The sequence below is a fragment of the Procambarus clarkii genome, chromosome 27, assembly GCF_040958095.1.
Source record: "Procambarus clarkii isolate CNS0578487 chromosome 27, FALCON_Pclarkii_2.0, whole genome shotgun sequence".
In the NCBI taxonomy this organism is placed as follows: Eukaryota; Metazoa; Arthropoda; class Malacostraca; order Decapoda; family Cambaridae; genus Procambarus; species Procambarus clarkii.
Window position 1 is genome coordinate 32,955,575 of NC_091176.1, and position 24,892 is coordinate 32,980,466.

General features: G+C 43.4%; 1 protein-coding gene across 1 annotated transcript in view; it reads left to right on the forward strand.

Annotated features, from left to right (window-relative positions):
• The window catches only part of LOC138369226 (extended synaptotagmin-2-like), a 300,187-nt gene that overhangs the window by 188,170 nt on the left and 87,125 nt on the right, over positions 1 to 24,892 (forward strand). The window contains exons 7-8 of the mRNA XM_069332167.1: positions 5,508 to 5,621; positions 21,036 to 21,100. Coding sequence (XP_069188268.1) covers positions 5,508 to 5,621; positions 21,036 to 21,100 — 179 coding nt within the window. The remainder of the gene's footprint in view (positions 1 to 5,507; positions 5,622 to 21,035; positions 21,101 to 24,892) is intronic.

The window sequence follows — 24,892 nt, forward strand, 5'->3', positions numbered from 1 at the left end:
ACCAGGAGTCAAATAGTTGACCAGGAGTCAAGTATATGACCAGGAGTCAAGTAGTTGACGAGGAGTCAAGTAGTTGACCAGGAGTCAAGTATATGACCAGGAGTCAAGTATATGACCAGGAGTCAAGTATATGACCAGGAGTCAAGTATATGACCAGGAGTCAAGTAGTTGACCAGGAGTCAAGTAGTTGACCAGGAGTCAAGTAGTTGACCAGGAGTCAAGCAGTTGACCAGGAGTCAAGTAGTTGACCAGGAGTCAAGTAGTTGACCAGGAGTCAAGTATATGACCAGGAGTCAAGTAGTTGACCAGGAGTCAAGTAGTTGACCAGGAGTCAAGTATATGACCAGGAGTCAAGTAGTTGACCAGGAGTCAAGTATATGACCAGGAGTCAAGTATATGACCAGGAGTCAAGTATATGACCAGGAGTCAAGTAGTTGACCAGGAGTCAAGTAGTTGACCAGGAGTCAAATAGTTGACCAAGAGTCAAGTATATGACCAGGAGTCAAGTAGTTGACGAGGAGTCAAGTAGTTGACCAGGAGTCAAGTATATGACCAGGAGTCAAGTATATGACCAGGAGTCAAGTATATGACCAGGAGTCAAGTAGTTGACCAGGAGTCAAGTAGTTGACCAGGAGTCAAGTAGTTGACCAGGAGTCAAGTAGTTGACCAGGAGTCAAGTAATTGACCAGGAGTCAAGTAGTTGACCAGGAGTCAAGTAGTTGACCAGGAGTCAAGTAGTTGACCAGGAGTCAAGTAGTTGACCAGGAGTCAAGTAGTTGACCAGGAGTCAAGTATATGACCAGGAGTCAAGTAGTTGACCAGGAGTCAAATATATGACCAGGAGTCAAGTAGTTGACCAGGAGTCAAGTAGTTGACCAGGAGTCAAGTAGTTGACCAGGAGTCAAGTAGTTGACCAGGAGTCAAGTATATGACCAGGAGTCAAGTAGTTGACCAGGAGTCAAGTAGTTGACCAGGAGTCAAGTAGTTGACCTGGAGTCAAGTAGTTGACCAGGAGTCAAGTAGTTGACCAGGAGTCAAGTAGTTGACCAGGAGTCAAGTAGTCGACCAGGAGTCAATTAGTTGACCAGGAGTCAAGTAGTTGACCAGGAGTCAAGTAGTTGACCAGGAGTCAAGTAGTTGACCAGGAGTCAAGTAGTTGACCAGGAGTCAAGTAGTCGACCAGGAGTCAAGTAGTCGACCAGGAGTCAAGTAGTTGACCAGGAGTCAAGTAGTTGACCAGGAGTCAAATAGTTGACCAGGAGTCAAGTATATGACCAGGAGTCAAGTAGTTGACGAGGAGTCAAGTAGTTGACCAGGAGTCAAGTATATGACCAGGAGTCAAGTATATGACCAGGAGTCAAGTATATGACCAGGAGTCAAGTATATGACCAGGAGTCAAGTAGTTGACCAGGAGTCAAGTAGTTGACCAGGAGTCAAGTAGTTGACCAGGAGTCAAGTATATGACCAGGAGTCAAGTAGTTGACCAGGAGTCAAGTAGTTGACCAGGAGTCAAGTAGTTGACCAGGAGTCAAGTAGTTGACCAGGAGTCAAGTATATGACCAGGAGTCAAGTATATGACCAGGAGTCAAGTATATGACCAGGAGTCAAGTAGTTGACCAGGAGTCAAGTAGTTGACCAGGAGTCAAGTAGTTGACCAGGAGTCAAGTATATGACCAGGAGTCAAGTAGTTGACGAGGAGTCAAGTAGTTGACCAGGAGTCAAGAATTTGACCAGGAGTCAAGTAGTTGACCAGGAGTCAAGTATATGACCAGGAGTCAAGTAGTTGACCAGGAGTCAAGTAGTTGACCAGGAGTCAAGTAGTTGACCAGGAGTCAAGTAGTTGACCAGGAGTCAAGTAGTTGACCAGGAGTCAAGTAGTTGACCAGGAGTCAAGTAGTTGACCAGGAGTCAAGTAGTTGACCAGGAGTCAAGTATATGACCAGGAGTCAAGTAGTTGACCAGGAGTCAAGTATATGACCAGGAGTCAAGTATATGACCAGGAGTCAAGTATATGACCAGGAGTCAAGTAGTTGACCAGGAGTCAAGTAGTTGACCAGGAGTCAAATAGTTGACCAGGAGTCAAGTATATGACCAGGAGTCAAGTAGTTGACGAGGAGTCAAGTAGTTGACCAGGAGTCAAGTATATGACCAGGAGTCAAGTATATGACCAGGAGTCAAGTATATGACCAGGAGTCAAGTATATGACCAGGAGTCAAGTAGTTGACCAGGAGTCAAGTAGTTGACCAGGAGTCAAGTAGTTGACCAGGAGTCAAGTAGTTGACCAGGAGTCAAGTAGTTGACCAGGAGTCAAGTAGTTGACCAGGAGTCAAGTATATGACCAGGAGTCAAGTAGTTGACCAGGAGTCAAGTAGTTGACCAGGAGTCAAGTATATGACCAGGAGTCAAGTAGTTGACCAGGAGTCAAGTATACGACCAGGAGTCAAGTATATGACCAGGAGTCAAGTATATGACCAGGAGTCAAGTAGTTGACCAGGAGTCAAGTAGTTGACCAGGAGTCAAATAGTTGACCAGGAGTCAAGTATATGACCAGGAGTCAAGTAGTTGACGAGGAGTCAAGTAGTTGACCAGGAGTCAAGTATATGACCAGGAGTCAAGTATGTGACCAGGAGTCAAGTATATGACCAGGAGTCAAGTATATGACCAGGAGTCAAGTAGTTGACCAGGAGTCAAGTAGTTGACCAGGAGTCAAGTAGTTGACCAGGAGTCAAGTAGTTGACCAGGAGTCAAGTAGTTGACCAGGAGTCAAGTAGTTGACCAGGAGTCAAGTAGTTGACCAGGAGTCAAGTAGTTGACCAGGAGTCAAGTAGTTGACCAGGAGTCAAGTAGTTGACCAGGAGTCAAGTATATGACCAGGAGTCAAGTAGTTGACCAGGAGTCAAGTAGTTGACCAGGAGTCAAGTATATGACCAGGAGTCAAGTAGTTGACCAGGAGTCAAGTATATGACCAGGAGTCAAGTATATGACCAGGAGTCAAGTATATGACCAGGAGTCAAGTAGTTGACCAGGAGTCAAGTAGTTGACCAGGAGTCAAATAGTTGACCAAGAGTCAAGTATATGACCAGGAGTCAAGTAGTTGACGAGGAGTCAAGTAGTTGACCAGGAGTCAAGTATATGACCAGGAGTCAAGTATATGACCAGGAGTCAAGTATATGACCAGGAGTCAAGTATATGACCAGGAGTCAAGTAGTTGACCAGGAGTCAAGTAGTTGACCAGGAGTCAAGTAGTTGACCAGGAGTCAAGTAGTTGACCAGGAGTCAAGTAGTCGACCAGGAGTCAAGTAGTTGACCAGGAGTCAAGTAGTTGACCAGGAGTCAAATAGTTGACCAGGAGTCAAGTATATGACCAGGAGTCAAGTAGTTGACGAGGAGTCAAGTAGTTGACCAGGAGTCAAGTATATGACCAGGAGTCAAGTATATGACCAGGAGTCAAGTATATGACCAGGAGTCAAGTATATGACCAGGAGTCAAGTAGTTGACCAGGAGTCAAGTAGTTGACCAGGAGTCAAGTAGTTGACCAGGAGTCAAGCAGTTGACCAGGAGTCAAGTAGTTGACCAGGAGTCAAGTAGTTGACCAGGAGTCAAGTATATGACCAGGAGTCAAGTAGTTGACCAGGAGTCAAGTAGTTGACCAGGAGTCAAGTATATGACCAGGAGTCAAGTAGTTGACCAGGAGTCAAGTATATGACCAGGAGTCAAGTAGTTGACCAGGAGTCAAGTATATGACCAGGAGTCAAGTAGTTGACCAGGAGTCAAGTAGTTGACCAGGAGTCAAATAGTTGACCAGGAGTCAAGTATATGACCAGGAGTCAAGTAGTTGACGAGGAGTCAAGTAGTTGACCAGGAGTCAAGTATATGACCAGGAGTCAAGTATATGACCAGGAGTCAAGTATATGACCAGGAGTCAAGTAGTTGACCAGGAGTCAAGTAGTTGACCAGGAGTCAAGTAGTTGACCAGGAGTCAAGTAGTTGACCAGGAGTCGAGTAGTTGACCAGGAGTCAAGTAGTTGACCAGGAGTCAAGTAGTCGACCAGGAGTCAATTAGTTGACCAGGAGTCAAGTAGTTGACCAGGAATCAAGTAGTTGACCAGGAGTCAAGTAGTTGACCAGGAGTCAAGTAGTTGACCAGGAGTCAAGTAGTCGACCAGGAGTCAAGTAGTCGACCAAGAGTCAAGTAGTTGACCAGGAGTCAAGTAGTCGACCAGGAGTCAAGTAGTCGACCAGGAGTCAAGTAGTTGACCAGGAGTCAAGTAGTTGACCAGGAGTCAAGTAGTTGACCAGGAGTCAAGTAGTTGACCAGGAGTCAAGTAGTTGACCAGGAGTCAAGTAGTTGACCAGGAGTCAAGTATATGACCAGGAGTCAAGTAGTTGACCAGGAGTCAAGTATATGACCAGGAGTCAAGTAGTTGACCAGGAGTCAAGTAGTCGACCAGGAGTCAATTAGTTGACCAGGAGTCAAGTAGTTGACCAGGAGTCAAGTAGTTGACCAAGAGTCAAGTAGTTGACCAGGAGTCAAGTAGTTGACCAGGAGTCAAGTAGTCGACCAGGAGTCAAGTAGTCGACCAGGAGTCAAGTAGTTGACCAGGAGTCAAGTAGTCGACCAGGAGTCAAGTAGTTGACCAGGAGTCAAGTAGTTGACCAGGAGTCAAGTAGTCGACCAGGAGTCAAGTAGTTGACCAGGAGTCAAGTAGTTGACCAGGAGTCAAGTAGTCGACCAGGAGTCAAGTAGTTGACCAGGAGTCATGTAGTTGACCAGGAGTCAAGTAGTTGACCAGGAGTCAAGTAGTTGACCAGGAGTCAAGTAGTTGACCAGGAGTCAAGTATATGACCAGGAGTCAAGTAGTTGACCAGGAATCAAGTATATGACCAGGAGTCAAGTAGTTGACCAGGAGTCAAGTAGTTGACCAGGAGTCAAGTATATGACCAGGAGTCAAGTAGTTGACCAGGAGTCAAGTAGTTGACCAGGAGTCAAGTAGTTGACCAGGAGTCAAGTAGTTGACCAGGAGTCAAGTATATGACCAGGAGTCAAGTAGTTGACCAGGAGTCAAGTAGTTGACCAGGAGTCAAGTAGTTGACCAGGAGTCAAGTAGTTGACCAGGAGTCAAGTAGTCGACCAGGAGTCAAGTAGTTGACCAGGAGTCAAGTATTGGACTTTTGAGGGAAATAGTGTGAGGAAAGTGGATGACTTATGAGGGACTTGGCTGATTTTCTCTGTCATACAATGAAGATTAAAGACATGGAGAATATTCATGTCAGCAGTTAGTGTTCTCTTCTTGTTACCATTTACATATAATATATGTTATTTGTTTTCTCTGTGGTCTCCCTGGTGGTCTGCCCTCTAACAGGTAAGTGCTTGCTGTGAAAATTGTTTTTCTTAAATGATATTCTTATTCCCAATTGAAGCACGTGAGACCTACGTCGCTTAAATGTTAGCATGTTACTTTCATTAATAAATGTTAGTGATTAAACTGTAACTCTTATTTATACAGGGTGTGATCAGACTGAGAGTAACTGGAACTGACAATGATGGAGTGACTCAATGCTCATTTCGACAGGAACTTCAACAGTTTACTGCTTGCAAACCATGGAATTCAGTTTTTGAGGTAAATTATTTTTTATGTCTACATAAATTAAAATTAAAATGCCTTACTCACAAATGTTTTATACACTTATAGTTGGGTTAGTTAATTCAAATTTCCAGTAAATTGTTTACTTATAGGAAGATAGAATAATAATATAACATGTAATTCCCTTCACCTGGACTCTAGGAGACTCGAACCGTGGACCTCACGTGTGTGAGGCAGAAGCTTTATCGACGGAGCTATTGAGGAGTCTTAATAAGGAAAGTTTCCAGAAGCAGAATCCTGCTGCCAAACTGGAATTTTAAATTTTCCCCTGACTACTACTGCAGCTCAGAGGAATTAGTGATCCACGCTCACATCATAACGTGGGCGTTACTACGTCGTTTACATGACGCGCGAGTGACTCACTAATTCCTAATAACATTAAAGGATTATGGTCAGATTTGACCAAAATTGGATGACCATTACTCGTCAAATAAACGTCAAAGTGTTGAACAGCGCTCACCAGGGCCAATGTCTCTTTCTCTATCACTGAATAGTTTCGTTGACAATCACTTAATTTCTTGGAATAATAAGCCACAAGGTGTTCTACCCCTTTTGAATTCTTCTGTGATAACACTGACCCGATACTGTAATCTAAAGCATCAACGGTTAATATGAATCTGTCCTCGAAATTAGGGGACATGAGAATAGGAGATGATTTCAGTACGGCTTTTTGGCTTCCAAAATCTATCAGACAGTACTTGGTCCACACGAACTTTGCTCCCTTCTTCAGGAGGGAGCAAAGCCTATTGCAATGCCTCTTTGCCACAGGCATTGCAATAGTTGAGAGTTTAGAAATGAACTTAGGGTAAAATCCAGCCATACCCCGGACCCGCAGAACCTCCTTATGTGTTGAAGGGGTCGGATTCTGAACGACGGCTTCTACGTTGCTGTTCTTAGGGCCGATCATTCTCCACTAACCACATGTTCTAAAAAGATAAGAGGTTATAACAAATTCCGACTTATGCAGATTGACTATCAACCGAGCTTGTTGAATAGCCAAAAGAAATGCGTCCAGATGTCGTAAATGGTCTTCTCAGTTTGAGTCGTAAATCAACACGTCATCTATGTTGACCATTGCATTCTCTACGTCGTGTAATATAATAGCCATCAATCGCTGAAATATAGAGACGACATTTTTCATTTCAAATGGCATCACTTGACACTCAGAAAGACCATCAGGAGTTACAAAAGCAGAAATAGGTTTGGCACGCTCTGTCAGAGGTACCTGCCATTATCCCTTGAGGAGCTCGAACTTAATGAGGAAGGTGGATGTACCAATGGTATCAATACACACTTTTATCCTGGGAAGTGGATATGTATTAGCTACTAGTAATAGGCATCCATCAGTCTCGGGAGACTATGGAGTTTCTCTCTGGTTGACGGTCTGGAGTGGCCTCTCCAGGGCGCAAAGCCAGGGTAGGTTGATATGGAGAAGAAGCTATTTCCCATGTAGCAGGTTCCCCCTCTCCACGGCGCCGAAGGTCTCCAATGGAAAGGCAAACGCCAATACGATTTGTTCCATCGTCGTCACAGGAACTGTGAGCTCCGGAATTGACCTTGAAGTTGGTAAAAGAAGGCGCAGGGACCCCAAACCCGGAGACCGCCGTGGTCGGGGCCGGAGAAGAACCACCACAGCAAGGGCAAGAACGACCCCAGCTTCCTGAAGCAGAGCTTGGGACTGCACGAGTCCCATGAGGTTTTTTTTATTATTATTATTTTCTACCACAGACGTGGCCACACATTTCCAATGCTAACCAGCATATATACATTTTCTTCTGTCCTCCATGGACAGACAGGGTTAGACATGTGTTAAACATATAGTTCAAGGGTTGGTGGACGTCCCGGTCCCGCACCTACGGGTTCCAGACAGAGATAATCACAGCCCTCCTTCAACCGAGGTCGGCTTCCGTCAAGACCAAGCAGAAGGAAGAGTGATATTTATTAAATGCAATTATTATATTTATTAAATGCAATTATTATATTTATTAAATGCAATTAACAATTATTATTATAATAAATGTTATAATAATATAATTATTTAATAATTATCACTCTTCACTGAGTGATACTATGACATTGTTAACCTGTCTGTAATCTATGCATAACCTTAGCTCATTACCAGGCTCGGGTACTAGAAGATCGGGGTGTGAGATTTTGATCTCAGACAGAAGGACTGCACAGAAGTAATCATGTAAAGTATCAGATGTGAGATTATAACTTCCAAATGAAATATAGGCGAGAGCATCCGGTAGAGTCCAATTTCCTGGTACTCCTATCCACTAGGTTGTTAGCTCCTCAATTGCTTGTAGGAATCTTAAGAGTAACTATGAGGTTCTCACACCGAAATTATATATATTCAGTGACTGGCCTTTCACTAGGTTCGAATCTAGCAGCCGACACAGATTAAGTGCAAGATATCTGGAGCAGCTTATAGAGGACAATGATTAAAGACAGTACACTTGAAAGGTATTGGCATAAAGTCACTTATTTGGCAACGACAACAGTTTATTAACAAAACATAATAATATTCAAGGGACAACAATTTAGCGATACGTTAATGTCCTGAGTGACACTTCACAGCTAACAATGCCAATGCAGTTGGATGACATCCCACCGCTCTCGGCTGGTATAATGAGAGCACGTCTCACCTCTCTTCCACGGCTAAGGAAGGACAACATGAGCTAACTAAGCACCTGTATCCACTCGGAGTCAATTGCAATAAAAATACATGCAATAGAAAACAATTGGAACAATCCAAACCAATAACAAAACAATCAAACAAAAGAAAACTTATCACTGAGACAGTCTTCAGTATATAAAATTAATTACGTTTATACATGCTTCTATGGACGGCAAGCAATTAAAGACAATTAACCAATTAGGTTAAAGTTCTATTACATAGAGAAGAACAATTGATTACATTCAATTAAATCGTAATAAACAATTACTTAATTAGATTAATTAATTACGTTAACTGCAGTCACCTAGATAGTTATCCGAGATAATTTACGTTAAGTACAATCTGTCACTCAGACAGTCAATCTATCAAAACAGTAATTCTTCACAGTAACTACTCTGTTACAAAGACAATTAAACAATCAGTGAGTAATTACATTAATTCCTGTCACACAGACAGTTAATCAATCAAGATGAATTACGTTAAATGACGCTATCACACAGATAACTTGCCTAACAAGATATAGTTAACACTTTAGTGATTACAGTTTCCAGGCCTTAGACCCGGACCAGCTTCCTACGCTGTTCCTTTACGATCTGTCCCGTGGTGTCTCCCTCCAGGTTCTCCATCTGGTGTTTTCCCCCTTCCTCCAAATTCTGCCATGTCTCCTGTGTCTTCTTTTCCATGTCACCCCCCATCCTTCTTCCTTCCCCTCCCCCCAGTCTCTTGGTCCTCCACTCCGCCTGTCTGTCCAGCCTGTTGTCCATCATCCTCCCAGTAATCTTCATGGTGTTCTCTCCTGTTCTTCTTCTCCTGTTTAGACAATTGAGTCTGTCTCCCAGTATGTTGTTGCTGGAACACCGTTCTCTTTGAGTCAGAAACGTAAGCCTGGCTCCTCTCCTTCCTCCTCCCAGGTGGGTAAGAAGGCATCGCTTTCATCCTTGCCCCCCCCCCCCACTGACTCTCTCGCTCCGTCCCCTACCATTTCAGTGGTCGGCCCCCTGTCCCAGCTATGGCGGTTTCTTTAGCTCGTGATTCCCTCTCGGTTGCTGCTCCTGCTGAAGTGCGCTCCCAGGTTTATGCACCCCCCCCCTCCTCCTGCCGTCCTTGACTGCCCCTCTTGGTTGTCTTCCCCTCCTCCGGAACCTGTCCGTCTGCCTCTGGTCTGACCTCCTGCTCCCTGTACTCCATCCCTATTAGGTTTACCCATGCCCCCTAACCCTGATTTTCACTGACCTGAGCTTATATAATATGTTGTGTTCTTCTTTTCCTTTGTTTCTTCATTGTTCTCTGTTGCTGTCCTCTCTCTTTTTGACAATGTCTATTCTTCAATGGAATATTCGTGGATTTCATGCCAACTTCTGATTACACAGTTTTTACCACCTTGTGTATGTCTCCAGGAGCCGATACTTAGTGCTCGTCCTGGTCCCTTTCGTGGTTATTCCTTTCTCTCTCTCTCTCCCCCCCCCCCCCTTTCCCTTCCCTAGCTTTTGCTAGGGCTCATAACTCTGCAGCTCACTTGATTCGTACTGACATTCCCTTCGTCTCCTTACTTTTTCAATCGCCTATTTAATGTTCTGAACCTCGTGTCTAAATGACTAAATGGTATATGGTCTGTTCCATTTATCTCCGCTCAAATTTTTTCGCTTTCTCTTCCTGATCTTAAGCACCTACTGGACTCCTTGCCGAAGCCTGTGCTCCTGTTGGGTGATTTCAACTGTCGATATACCCTTTAAGATGATGTTCCGACAAACACCTGAGACAAACAAACAAACTGGGGTGATGTTCTGACAAACACCTCCTTCTTGAACCGTTCGTCCTCTCTTCTTCCCTGTCTCTTCTGAGTTCTGGAGAACCCACTCATGTGGACTCTCGATCTCGCACCCTTTCCTGTCTTGATCTTTCTGCTTGTCGTCTGTTTACTTTGATTTCACGTGGCGGGTTCTTGATGACCTCCATAACAGTGACCATTTCCCCATCCTTGTTACCTTTTTCGCTTTCACCCTCCCCTCTCCTTCCCTAGGTGGCAGTTTGCCAAGGCTGACTTGAACATAATCACCCTCCGTGCTACTCTTTCCGACCTCTCCATTCTGCCTCTCCCTCGCTCTCTCCTTCTTTTTCATGACACCGTCGTCGACGCTGCCCTCAGCTCTATTCCTCGCTCTGCCTCCGAGGGCAGGCGGAAGGGCATTCCCTGGTGGAATGCAGACTGTGCTCGGGCTGTCCACTGTAAGCGTGCAGCCTGGAAGAAACACCGAAAAAAAAACTAGTGGAGCGAAAAAAAACTAGTGGAGCATCTGGAGCGAAAGAACTTTGTAACACAACAGCAGCATGGGTTCAGGAAAAGCAAATCATGCCTCACAGGATTAACTGAATTCTTTGAACAGGTAACACAAATCAGGCAAGATAGAGAGGGCCAGGCAGACTGAATATTTTTGGATTGCCAGAAAGCCTTTGACACAGTACCACATATGAGACTAGTACACAAGCTGGAGATGCAGGCTACAGTGAAAGGGAAGGTACTCCATTGGATAAGGGAGTACCTAAGCAACAGAAGACAGCGAGTCACTGTGAAGGGGGGAGGTCTTAGATTGGAGAGGTGTCACCAGTGGAGTTCCGCAAGGTTCAATTCTTGGACCTATACTGTTTCCGATATACGTAAATGATCTCCCAGATGGTTTAGAATCGTTCCTCTCATTGTTTGCTGATGATGCAAAAATTATGATGAGGATTATGACAGAGGAAGATAGTATGAGGCTACAAGATGGCCTAGTCAAACTGAATGAATGGTCCAACAAATGGCTACTAAAGTTCAACCCAAGTTATTGTAAGGTAATGTAACTAGGCAGTGGAAACAGGAGGCCAGACGCAAGATATCGAATGGGTGAAGTCCTTCATTAAACGGACAGCGAGAAAGATCTAAGAGTTGATATCACACCAAACCTATCTCCTGAAACCTACATAAAAAGAATAACATTGGGGGCGTATGCAAGGCTGGCTAACGTCAGAGTTGCCTTCAGTAACCTGCGTAAGAAATCATTCAGAACCTTGTATACCCCATATGTACGACCAATCCTGGAGTATGCGGCCCCATCATGGAGCCCGTATCAAGTCAAGGACAAGACAGCTTGAAAACGTTCAGAGGTATGCCACTAGGTTAGGCCCAGAAATAAGAGGCATGAGTTACGAGGAAAGGCTGCGAGAAATGCACCTCGCGACTCTGGAAGACAGAAGAGTAAGGAAAGACGTGATTACTACCTACAAAATTCTCAGAGGAATTGACAAGATAGATAAGGATAATCTGTTTAACACTGGTGGTACGGGAACAAGGGGGGGCACAAGTGGAAACTGAGTACCCAAATGAGCCACAGGGACGTTAGAAAGAACTTTTTCAGTGTCAGAGTAGTTAGTAAATGGAATGCACTAGGAAGTGATGTGGTGGAGGCTGACTACATGCACAGTTTCATATATAGATATGATAGAGCCCAGTAGGCTCAGGAATCTGTACACCAGTTGATTGACAGTTGAGAGGCGGGACCAAAGAGCCAAAGCTCAACTTCCGCCGCAAGCACAACTAAGTGAATACAATTAGGTGAGTAGGGCAGTGGCGTGAAAGACTGTGTCCCACTAATGGCTGTAATTAAGTTATTTCACATCGATAAATATCTAGCACACTGGGGAACAATGGCTAGGCCACTATTCTCCACCCACGTAGCGCTAGGCTCATGGATGGTGATGCATGGGAATTGATAACTGAAGATTATCCCGGGCAGTCTATTGCACTCCGCATGGAACACGTGTGGAGTTACACTTTCTGTCTCTCAGTATCACTCGTATTTCGTTAACTTTGATCCCAAACGATACCGGATTCAGTAGACGGACGCACGGGATGAAATTGGGATGTCGAGGTAAACTTTAGGTCGCGTTTAGACGGGTTTTCCTGGTTTCTGGCCGAGAGCTAAGGAATTCACGTCTTATTTATTTATTTATGCATATACAAGAATTGGGATTGTGAGGATACATAATATGGTAATTACAATCTTGTAAAGCCACTAGTACGCGCAGCGTTTCGGGCAGAATGAGTGAAGGTGAAGTGATGAGTTCTGAATGCTGGGAACACCGAGAGGCGGCCTAGGCCAGCGGCATCGCACACAGTTTTCATTGGCATTCGAAATGGCCCAATCTGAGACCAGGGACCAAGGTCTCCTCCAACCAGGGCCTTCCCTTGGGTGACGCGGTACCTCGTGCCGTCACTGGAGGGGGCCTGTGTTTACGCGATCTTTGGACAGGTCCTGACCTGCCAACCACAGGCACTCCCACTACCATTTCACTCTAGAACTGGATATTTGCATCCTTAAAGTTTATGCTGTAATTTATATTTCACTTGCTGTAAACGCCACGATGGCCATCGTGGTTTTAAGAGACAGCTGATGACATACGCTGTCTCCAGATACCCGTAGTCATCCTCATAAAGGGGATGACCACGGGCTAATACTTGGGGTGATAAATTATGTAGAAGCATGTAGTCCACCTCACGTCTTACCACCTCCTTCTTGCGGGGATTGAGTCTGTAGGGATGCTGCTTTATCAGTTTACCGCCCACCTCAAGGATAACGCCGTGCTTCAAGACACGTCAGACACGGAACATTTCTGATAATAGACTTATATTGCGTTATTAACTCAATTAAGGATCTTTGTTGCTCTTCAAGCACGTGAGTTAACTTAGTAGGCAAATTTAGTCGTGTTACAAACCTGACACCATCGTCGGAGCATGGAGCAGCAACATACAAAGTCGAGAGAAACCCACCTAATATGACACTTTGCTTTCCTTCAGTAGGCACTTCCTTGGGTAATGTGCTCTTCAAAATCAGAGATTGGGCTGCTCCACTATCTCTCAGAATTACTACTGACGTGCTATACTGGTCATTCGATACATACCCTTTCGAAGTATAGGGGTAAACAATCCTGGTTTCTCTCTCCTATTTGTTCACAGGGAATGGGTTTCAACTGGTAGTGTCACATAACTCACCAGCATAACTTCCCTATGCGGGTCGTTACCTGCCCTGCTCTTACACTTACCAGACACGTGTTCTTTCTTCCCGCACGTCAAACACACTTTGTCTCTCCTTGAGCTTGTTCGTCTCAGACTACCTGGGGTGAAGTTTTCTCTTCACGGCACCATGGGGAATGGTTCACTCCTCCTGCTTGAGTTGGTCTTGGAAACATATCTTGTAGAGGGCCTATGAGTTAAAATACATTCTTCAGCCATGGTGACCGCAGCACCCAATGTCTCTTCTTGCTGTGTCTCCAAGTGCGTTTTCAGACCATCTGATAGACACTACTTGAAATCTTCCAACGGGATAAGTTGTTCCAGCTGTTCCTTAGTCTCAACCTTCCAAGACGCACACCAATCATAAAATAACTGTTCCTTAATGCAAGCCAATCTCTTAAAAGTGTGCTCTGCTGTTTTGTTAAGGTTACGTAACTTCTGTCTATATGCTTCAAGCACCAACTGACAAGCCATCACCACTACCTTCTTGATAGCGTCATAACAACTAGACTGACTTACGGACAGTGTGGAGTACGCTGTTTGGGCCTTCCCAGTTAGCAGTGATTGAATCATAATAGCCTTATTGTCCATAGGCCAGTCCAATGAGGCAGCTATTTTCTCGGAGGCAGCAAAGAACTTTCTTTCTTTCTTTCTTTCTCTCCTGTCTTTCTCTTCTGTTTCTCCCCCTGTCATGAAATCTATGTTCTTTTCTTCTTTTTCTCCTTTTCTTCTCTTTCTCGCTCTTTTTCTTCTCTCTCTACTTCTATAGTTTCCCTTCGATTTCACGATTTATTTCTAATTCTCGCATTTTCACTGTCAATAGGCATACATTAGGTTCACCTGTGTCACTCGCACCATCACTTCCCAGGTGTTCCTTTTTAGTGGAGTCCAAATCACTCGCTACTTTGCTACAGACTAGACTTTCCTGTTTGTCTTCTGGTTTCAAAGGTCTATTCATTTATGATAGGATCTTGTTCTCTTACTTTTAGTTCAAGGTAGGCGCTTATCAACACTAGTTTTGGTTTCCTTTAAAACTTCAATTTGGAGAGGCAGTTCTCGTTGTTTATGAACGCCTGAACAACGTCTAGTGTATCAATAGTAGTTTTCTCCACCATTGCTTACGCTCCTAACACTGCACGTAAACACAAAAAAGGAATCTGTACAAGATTCATTTTGTCAATGCAATGGGAAATATTGAATTGCAATCGTAACATATTTAGTATAGCATGAGTTGCTATTGCGTGCAACAGATGGCGCAGTTAAGAAAAAAGCATGTTTTTACCTTTAACAGGTGTGGCATCTATATAATAGGCATATAAAAACACACCCATATTCGAATGGAACGTTGTGTCACAATTTCAAGGCAATCGATAAAGAACTTTCGGAGATTGCAGTGTGTGTTGCTCTTTTGTCCAAATTATGGCGCTGTTTTTTAAAAAAACATATTTTTCCTTTCACAGGTAAAGCATGTATATAGTAGGTATATAAAAACACGCGCCTATTGGAATGCAACGTTGTCAAAATTTTAAAGCAATGGGTAAAGAGGTTTCGTAGATTTCCCTCACATGAAAAAAAGCTTCATAAAAGCTTTTTTTTCCCTGTCTTAGACAAGACATCTATATAGTAGGGGGGTACCACCTCTGGTGCAATTATAGGGACCCACAGCCTCAGAGAAGGGAACACAGAGTATTCAGGGAAAAACTTGCCATTTAACTCTGAATACGTAAGAGTGTTCGCTTCTCCTACCACCCCCCTTTTTTATGGTGTACACTTTATTATGGAAGGTTATACAGTTACATATCTGATTTTATACAAAAAATGAACATTAAAAGGACACACAAAAAAGTTCGCTTCCTAGAGGCTGTAGATTTCCTCGAACTCCTCCGACGCCGGGCAGGAACCGAGGATGCAGCGAGCATTCCCCCTCTGGATTGCGACACTAAGGCGCTGAAAGAGAAAACTTGCTGCTCTAGGGTCTCTTGTGGTGTCAATGAGCTTGGAACCAAGATCCTTAAGAAACCTTCTTGCACTCTCTCCCCATGGGCCTAGGGTCTCAGACCCTATTGGAACGAAGTTGTACCGATGATCTAATTGCCTGTACTTGGCTGACTATTCTCTTTTTCTGTGTGTCGCCGCGGCTCCTGCTGTGCCGGCAGAGAGGATGATGTATGTGGTTGCCAGGGTGGATACACAAGTATAGTCCCATGCCAACTGTCTGCCACCCTTCCACGGTCGCAGTGTGATTCCGTCTGGTCGGCCGGCAAAGCTAACAGAGTCACGGTTCAGTAGGTTGCGGGGCTCTCTCTCCGCTGGACACTGAGCAGAGGCAAGGCTTCTTTTAATGATGTCATTGACTTCGTCGTGTCTAGTGTGCCAACCACCAGATTTTCCACAGTGCAGGCCATGCAATCCATATTCGTCAGCATCTGCCTCGCCGCAAATACACCTATGAACAGTGTGGATAGGGGCAGCAAGACGGAGAGCGACTGCAATACGGAACTCCTGCGGATCAAGACATGTGCCTGTCGCAGACATTGGGACTGCCAAAAGGAAGTCCCCTGCATGGGGAGCCTGCACAGCTGTGAGGCGTGCACGATCACTGGGGGTTGTTGCTGCCTCCAGCAAAGCTGTGGCTTCTTTGTCTACAATGGGGCTGTCCCAACTGGATTGTTTCTTGGCTTTCGGCATGGCTGGTCTGAGTGCTGGGTCTGCCATGGCACCCAATTTCGTGTCGCATTCCGTGTAGTGGGGGTCCTGTATCCCCGCTACATCACTCAGGGTGTCAGGTAGAATTTCCTTAACCAGGTCATCTGATGCCGAGGAGGAAGACAGGAAGGCTGGGACAGCAATTTGGGTAGCCGTGCGGACACCCTAGCCACCGAGCCTAACAGGAAGAGTAGCTTGTTTCCACTGGCATTCGTTGAGGGAGAGGTTAACAACTTTTTCCAGCATGGTCTTCAGTAAGAGGTCATACTCTTCAAGCTTTCGGCTGTCGTAAGATGGGGCGCACCTCAGAAAGTAGGTTAGCCTCGGAAGGGATAGGCATTTAGTGAGGAGATAAAAAGCATCGTGGGCATCGATGTCACCTATTCTGTCGTCCATCCTCCTAAGGTCAGCGATTTTCTTGTCAAGGATCTCCTCAATGGCGTTAGACCCGAGGGGGACTCCAAGGAGGGTGCTGTTCTCGGCCCTAATGACATGGGCTCAAGGCAAGGCAGACCTTATTCTTGCTACGATGTCTGGGTTGGAAGAGACTACTTCACACTTGGAAGGGTTCAGGACAAGACCCAGGCTTACTTCTTGCTCCCTTATTTTCCTGATATCTGCCAAGAGGTGGTCTATGGTGCCAGCTATAGTGCCATCATCCAAAAACCAGATGTTGAACTCGCTGGACAAGCTTTCGGTGATTTCTTTTAAGACTAAGCAGAAAAGAAGGGGAGCAAGAGGATCACCTTGCTGAACACCTTCACATGATCTGATTTCATGTTCACCAAAGAGCAGTTTGGACTCACCACTGTAGCACGATAGTATGAACGGGTAGAGGGACCGGAAATGGCGATGCACGGCACAAAGTACTGCATCTCTTCTGACCATGTTGAAGGCATTCTTAAAGTCCAGTTTGAGCAGGGCCTTTTCATCAGAAATGTTGGTGATGTATGCTCGTGCTGCATGGGCAGCCGCTTCACAGCCTTGGGGGATTCCAAATCCTAGCTGGATTGGTTTCAGCAATAGCAGCAATTTCTATATAGTATGTATATAAAAACTCGCTCGCAGCGAATGGAACGTTGTATGAAAATTTTAAAGCAAACGGTGAAGATCTTTTGGAGATTTGTGATTTTGAACAAGCGAATATTTACATTTTTATTTATAAAGATTGTGTGATATTTTATTGGAATTGAGCTTTTTTGTTTACCATATCATTCATTTCGTAGGCATATTTTTTTATTTCGTTTTTTTTAACTGTTTTTCTTATGATCAAATCCACAAGGACCATGAAAAGGATTCGAACCTGCGCCAAAGAGCATCCCTTAATCGACGCTGCCTTAATCGACTAATCGACTGATCCCAGCATCTGGGATGCTCTTGGGCGCCGGGTTCGAATCCGTGACGCAACCTGTCCTCTTAAAAAGAACGTCGTTTTTGGCCGTTTGCCCGTACGGCCGAATATGGACGTAATTTGAAAATGAAAAATGAAAATATATTTGGAATTTTTTTTTCAACAATAGTAAGTTAAGGGTCCTCTGATAGGTTAGATGGGCAGGAAATTCTCAAAGTTTCAAAACGTTATGAAAAACGTTAATGGAAAGAATCCTCTTCTAAGCTTGCCGAGTAAGCCGGACGACTCAAACAGAAGACGGAACAGTACGTCACTTTTGTGAGTCGATTTCATTTCAAATTACGTCCAAATTTGGCCATAGCGCGCATACGAGCGAAAAGTGACGTTATTTTTAAGAGGACGGTTTGCATCATGGTCCTTGTGGATTTGTTCATCCCATCCCTGCCCGTGTGTGGCAGTGCACAATAGAAAGTTGTTTTCACATATCCATACATTAAAATATTGATTGTAACCATGATATATATGTGCTTCAGCCTACAGTTTAGACCTATTGTCTTATGTATGACCCTCTGTCCTGGATGACAGTGAATAGCAGCATTATCCTCACTTTAATAAGACTATCAAAATCCTCAGATTAGGCAAAATTGTAATTAATTTTGTCAATAAAGATATTATGAATAAGTTCATTTGATACATCACACCATTATGATTTCTGTGTGTTTTTCCTATATTTCAGTGATGGGAACATCTTTTTGATGTGAAGTGCCTCGCAGATGTCAAGCCGCCTGCTATCGCTGTATGCCCACCGAATGAAGTGAAATCATCGATAGATACAGCGATAGCAGGCGGCTTGACATCTGCGAGGCACTACACATCAAAAAGTCAACTCCAGCAATCAACGGCCAATTAATGCACAACTATATTCTGCCCACTTCAAGACACTGTACCAATAAAAAAGTATCAAGAGGAAGAATGGGCCAATAGGCCCTTTGCAGTTACTTCCATTCTTATGTTCTCATATATCCAATTAATACCTATTGTTCTGCGTTCTGTCTTGTGTTTGTCAAAACTTTGTTCACCTCATCCAAAATTGTTGCAACATATCACCTCACCCAAGTGCGAGTATATAAGACGGATAAGCTGTTAAGTGTTAGCATAAGTAAAACTGATTAGTGTTTAAGGTTACAGTTGTGTGTGTAAACTAAAGTTTTTGAAAATGTAACAAGTTATTATGAAACGTATTCAAGCGTCGCGTCAGACTAAAAATAAAAAAGAATTTTGGAGAATTGATTTCTCAATTACCATCGACAGTAAAATGAAACGTAAAAAATATTGAGAAAATTCGTGTTAGAATTATTAATCTTACTTTCTCTGTCATATTTAACAACATACATACATACATTAATATATATATATATATATATATATATATATATATATATATATATATATATATACACACACATATATACACATATACATATATAAATATTTGTATATTATGTAAGGTTATACATTTACATAGTTTATTTACAAAAAATGAACATTAAAAGGAAATAAGGGGAAGTTTGTTTCCTAGAGGCTGTAGATTTCTTGGAACTCTTCGGACGCCAGGCAGGAACCGAGGATGCGGCGGGCATTTCCCCTCTGGATCGCGACACTGAGGAGCTGGAGGAGAAAACTTGCCACTCTAGGGTATCATGTAAAGTCAATGAGCCTGGAACCAAGAACCTTAAGAAATCTTATTGCAAAAGCTTGCTCAATGGACTAGGGTCTCGGCTCCTATTGTAACGAAATTGAATCATTGATCTAATTCCCTGTACTTCGTAGACTTGTGTCATTCTCTGAGGCTTCTGCTTGGCTGGCAGAGAGGTTGATGTATGTTGTTGCCAGGAGGGGGGGGGGGGGGGGGATACTCAAGTATAATTCCACGCCATCTGTCTGCCATCCTTCAAAGGGTGCAATGTGATTCCGTCTGGTCGGCCGGCAAAACTAGCAGAGTTAAGGTTCAATAGGTTGTGGGGCTCCCTCACCGCTGGACACTGGTGTTACGGCCACAATGGGTTGCAACCGAGTTCTTTGCTGGTGGAACTATAGTTCTGGTATCCGGCCCCAAGTTAGTAGTGGCTTTCAAGGAGTGAGCTCGGTAATGCAAGTAAAATACAAATGGGGAGGTGCATTGAATACGACACTTCATCAATTATTAATATATTCACATATAAACACTTTCCCATCACCTCATAATCCTAAAGGAAGTATTACTACACTTAATATGTACACAAGTGTCTCTCTCTTAGGACACTAAGCGTTCCTCGATGCTCAATCGATGCAGTCTTGTCAGCTACCGTGTTTCCTCAACACACAGTACCGTCCACAACCAGTACTGGGAAACACCAACGAGTCTACCCTGGCCATGGGCCAGCCAAAACACAGTCTCACTAGGTGCTCCTCGTGAACGCCCACAATCACTCTCCAGCCTGGTGCTGGCAGAGAACATCAGCCTCGCACTGCTGGGCCTCTTCACGTACAAATACAAGGGTAGTGAACCCCTGGCAGGAGCTTCTTGCAACTCGCTGGTTACACTCCTCCGTAGCACCTTAACTGCCAGTCGTCTCTTCCGTTAGCCAGTCCTGGGTACGACGAATTCTGTCACTGCCACTTCACAGGCAGACAGTAGAACACTACACTGTTCTTCTCCGGCGGCGGCTCACTGCTTCCTTAAAGAAGAATGGAGTAGAGCTATTGGCTGCCCTGGGTAGACTGACTGTCCTCGTACCACAGCTGCCCTACGTCGACTCTGTGGATACAGACACGTCATCAGTACACTGGTCAGTACTGGGGACACTAGGAAATAACACTTATGTACTCTGACATAGACATACAACTCCTCCTATAATAGATGGCGCTGATTTTCTAGGCGCCACCTCACCAGAGGTCAGCACCAGCTACCTCTCGAGCTGACTAGGACAGGAATCTAGCGCCTCTTGCTGGTATAATCCTGCCACCCTTAGATGGCATCGTCCATGTTGTGGGGGCTTCGGGAGCGGACTCACAGATGGCATTGGCGTCGCTTCTCCGTGGTCCGACGATGGAGTCGGGTTCGTAACAACTGGGCAAAGGCAAGGCTCCTCCTAATTATGTCATTGACTTCGTCGTGTCTAGAGCGCAAACCGACTGATTTTCCTCAGTGCAGGCAATGCAATCCATAATCGTCTGCATCTCCCTCGAAGCAAATACACTTATGAACAGTGTGGATAGGGGTAGCATGGCGGAGAGCAACTGCAATATGGAGGCTGCTGCGGATCAAGCTGTGTGCCGGTCGCAGACATGGGACTGCCTTTAAGAAGTCAACTGTGTAGGGAGCCTGCACAGCTTTGAGACGTGCACTATATACATATACATATATATTGATATTTGAAGCACACATTTATGGTAATAGTGATACTGTAACAGTAAGCATAGATACATAATTTTGGCGGTATGAATAATTCATAGTGCATTTGATTGTACTATGTTAACATAAATTAAATGCAGTAATCTTCCCTGCTGTAGCTGGAGATGCTGATGACATACTTTTGACAGTAATATGTGAACAAATTGTTTCAGGTTCTTTGTTATCCACACATGAGAGAACGAGGAAGAGGAATTGAAATTACAGCTAGAAATACCAGGTAAGATATTTCATATTGTTCAGTTTATCATTGGGGGTTTAATATTGTTTTGTTTATCATTAGAGATTAGTATTGTTAAGTTTAACATTAGAGTTTAATATTGTTTTGTTTATCATTGGAGATCAGGATTGTTCAGTTTAGCATTAGAGTTTAAAATTGTTCTGAGCATTCTTCTGAAGCTTCGACATCATTTGGAGAGTCCCTGGGAACATTATCACAACATCTAATGATGGAAGCCAAGTGAGGTGCTCTTCCAGATTAATAAACGTAAACTCCTTGGCTCTAATTCAGAGCTTTACACACATTACTTTAAGAAAGGATGCGTGTTACATCCAAAAGTTTGTCTTTTAATACATTTACACATATTTGGTCTTTCCTTCTCCTTCGTTAAAAAACTACGACATTGTAGTAAGTTTCTCCGTGTAATATAATTTTATGAAATATTTTGTTAACATAAACTTAAGGTTAGATTTAAATTAATGCATTGAAAAATAAATTAAAGTATATTTATAAGGATCACAGGGAATAAAGATGCAGCCAATGTGATTTTAAATGAAATTTTAATTAAGGTATAATTTTGGGAAAGCAGGAATAAAAACGGAAATTAAATAATGGGGAATACGAGAAAAACAATTAATATAGAAAGGTTATCATATGAGGATGGGTCTTTTCTTAGAAAATGAGGGACTGGATCTATGACTTAAAAATATTAAATGCTAGTAATGATTTATGTGAGAACGGAAGAAAGTGATGGGAAAATACCATCACAGAAAAGTTATAGCGAAATTAAATTACAGCCAAAATATTCCAAAGTTAGAAAAAATTGCCATATGCAGTAGAGAGTAGGAGCACATGACTGACAAAATTATAAACTGAATCCTTGACCAATGGAAGTGAAGAATAGCTCATCCACACCAGTTTTTGGAAATCTTGAAAGCAAACTGATTTTTCGAACTTTAGAATATGGGAAAAAGATAAATTTATCAGAGTTCAGAATATATGAGGAACAAATAAAAAAAAAATATTATGCATGATGTTGAAGGTACTGAGAGAAGGAGTTTAGTAGAATATCTTGTTAGAGTTTCTGAAACTGTGATTATGACGTGAAAAGGTAAATGTGAGACAACAGGAACGTTCAAGTGGTGATTTAAGCTTCAGTGTGGCCTAAACTATTGCGACAATGATAGAACTGTTATAATACAAACTGAGCAATTATAGTTCAAACGAAATTATTATAGTATGGATTGCGATAAGAATAAGATTATAGATTAGATTAAGCTAATATAGTAGTCTGAGCTACTATAGTACAAATTCAGCTATTGCAATAGTCTAAGCTTCCTAGTAACGAAATTTAATGTGTTTTATACATGTTATACACTTCATATTTAGTAATTGGAAGTAAACCATATGATATGCAGGAGATAAGAGAACAATGTTAACAATGAAAACATTATTTCTTCCTGAAGATTCATATACACATAATTCATAACATATTAGATATAACGTAGAATATTTCTAGTTATGATGTGAGGATCAAGTCTCTCCAATAAAAGCTGAATTAGTGATGTTTGCAAACAAATAAATAGTAAAATTAAGTCACAGGATAATGAAAACATATTTATGTTAGAATACCTGAACCTGAAATATTAGGGAGTGCATTTATACTTCATCCAGGCTAGAATTGCATGCAACATCACCATCCCGCAATGGTAGATGGCTTTAACAATGCAAGCTAGGGCTTGGCAAGACGTAAGTAGAGCGTACAAGATCAGGGTGCGAGTTATCTGGTGAGGTGCGAGTTATCTGGTGAGGTGCGAGTTATCTGGTGAGGCTCCAGCTTTGGGGAATTCCTCATCGACCGGCTACACTTTTTTCCGAATCAGGGTGGTCATGGACGTCCTTCGGTGCTGAGGATTCACTATAATGGTGTTCCCGCCGGACTTTATACACAACACAGTTTATAGTGCAGGGGTTTAGTTGTGGGAGCCTTTGAACCTCGTACTGAGGGCACCTCACATGTTCAGGTTAGCAGTGTGCAGAGAGGGGTTTATGTAAACACATATGTAATCTATAAATACGTACTAATACACAGGGAGCATTCATTACGGTAAGATTGGAGTTTATCGAAGCTAATCAGATTCAGATTCAGATGTTTATTCAGGTAAGGTATATACATACAAGTGATGTTACATTAATGGATTGATATATAGATAGAGCTAGTACATACAATGCCTAAAGCCACTATTACGCAATGCGTTTCGGGCAAATAATATTATGTCAGAGACACTTGGAAGCCTCACTGATCGATGACCATATTATAATTGCCGAAAATACTGTCTTAACATTTCTACCAACCAGTCAAGACGGCTTACCTGTCACTACCGGTCACTAAGGTCTTATGCGAGTTCCTTCTTGATACTCAGGAACGGTAATGACATGCACAGTCATCAAGGGTAGTGACCTGTCAACTGACAGTCATCATGGGTAGTGACCTGTCAACTGACAGTCATCAAGGGTAGTGACCTGTCAACTGACAGTCATCATGGGTAGTGAAGTGTAAACTATCAGTCAACAAGGGTACTGACCTGTCAACTGACAGTCATCAAGGGTAGTGACCTGTCAACAGACAGTCATCAAGGGTACTGACCTGTCAACTAACAGTCATCAAGGGTAGTGACCTGTCAGCAGACAGTCATCAAGGGAAGTGACCTGTCAACAGACAGTCATCAAGGGAAGTGACCTGTCAACTGACAGTCATCAAGGGCAGGGACCTGTCAACAGACAGTCATCAAGGGCAGGGACCTGTCAACAGACAGTCATCAAGGGAAGTGACCTGTCAACAGACAGTCATCAAGGGAAGTGACCTGTCAACTGACAGTCATCAAGGGCAGGGACCTGTCAACAGACAGTCATCAAGGGCAGGGACCTGTCAACAGACAGTCATCAAGGGCAGGGACCTGTCAACTGACAGTCATCAAGGGAAGTGACCTGTCAACTGACAGTCATCAAGGGCAGGGACCTGTTGTCACGGGGGTGGGCTGGGGCTCTGCTAGCAATCGATATTAAGCCAAAGACTTACAGGGAAATTTTTAAGGGAAGCAAATTGAATTCTTATATAACTTACTATTACCTATAGGAGAAATAACCTAATTCAAACCATGTTTTCTGAGAGGAAAAACGTTTTTTTTTTTTTGCCCCATGATACTGGAAATTAACATCATAGTTTTACACAAGCCTCATATGAGAGCAAAGTCAATTTTCAGAAGTACCTACAACACATTGCCAATTTTATATAAATTCTAAACTTATAACCAAGCATATCCCAGTGACCACTTGGTCAACCAGGCTATTGCTTGCTCTAGCATCACTGGGCTGATCTGGCATGCTCATTGTAAGACTTGGCATATCCCCACCAGTTGGACATACTCCGTCGGGGACGATAAAATTGGTACTATGAGTGTGGCGGATGAGTACAAGTACTTAGGAATACTTATCGGGGCCGGAGGCAGACGCATATCCTATGGTTCCCTGTTTGAGGACGGTCTGACTAACATCACTAACGCCCCCCTCAAACGCCAACAGAGGTTATACCTACTTAAACAAGACCTAATCCTCAAGCTTGTTCTCGGACGCGTGTTTATGGCGGATTTAGCGAGGCTTGACAGGCAGTTGCGGCACGCCGTTCGTGGCTGGTTGTGACTGCCTCACGATACCCCTAATGCCTTCTTTCATACCGACGTAAAGGACGGTGGACTAGGAATTCCCGACTTTACTACATCATTCCGCCTACAA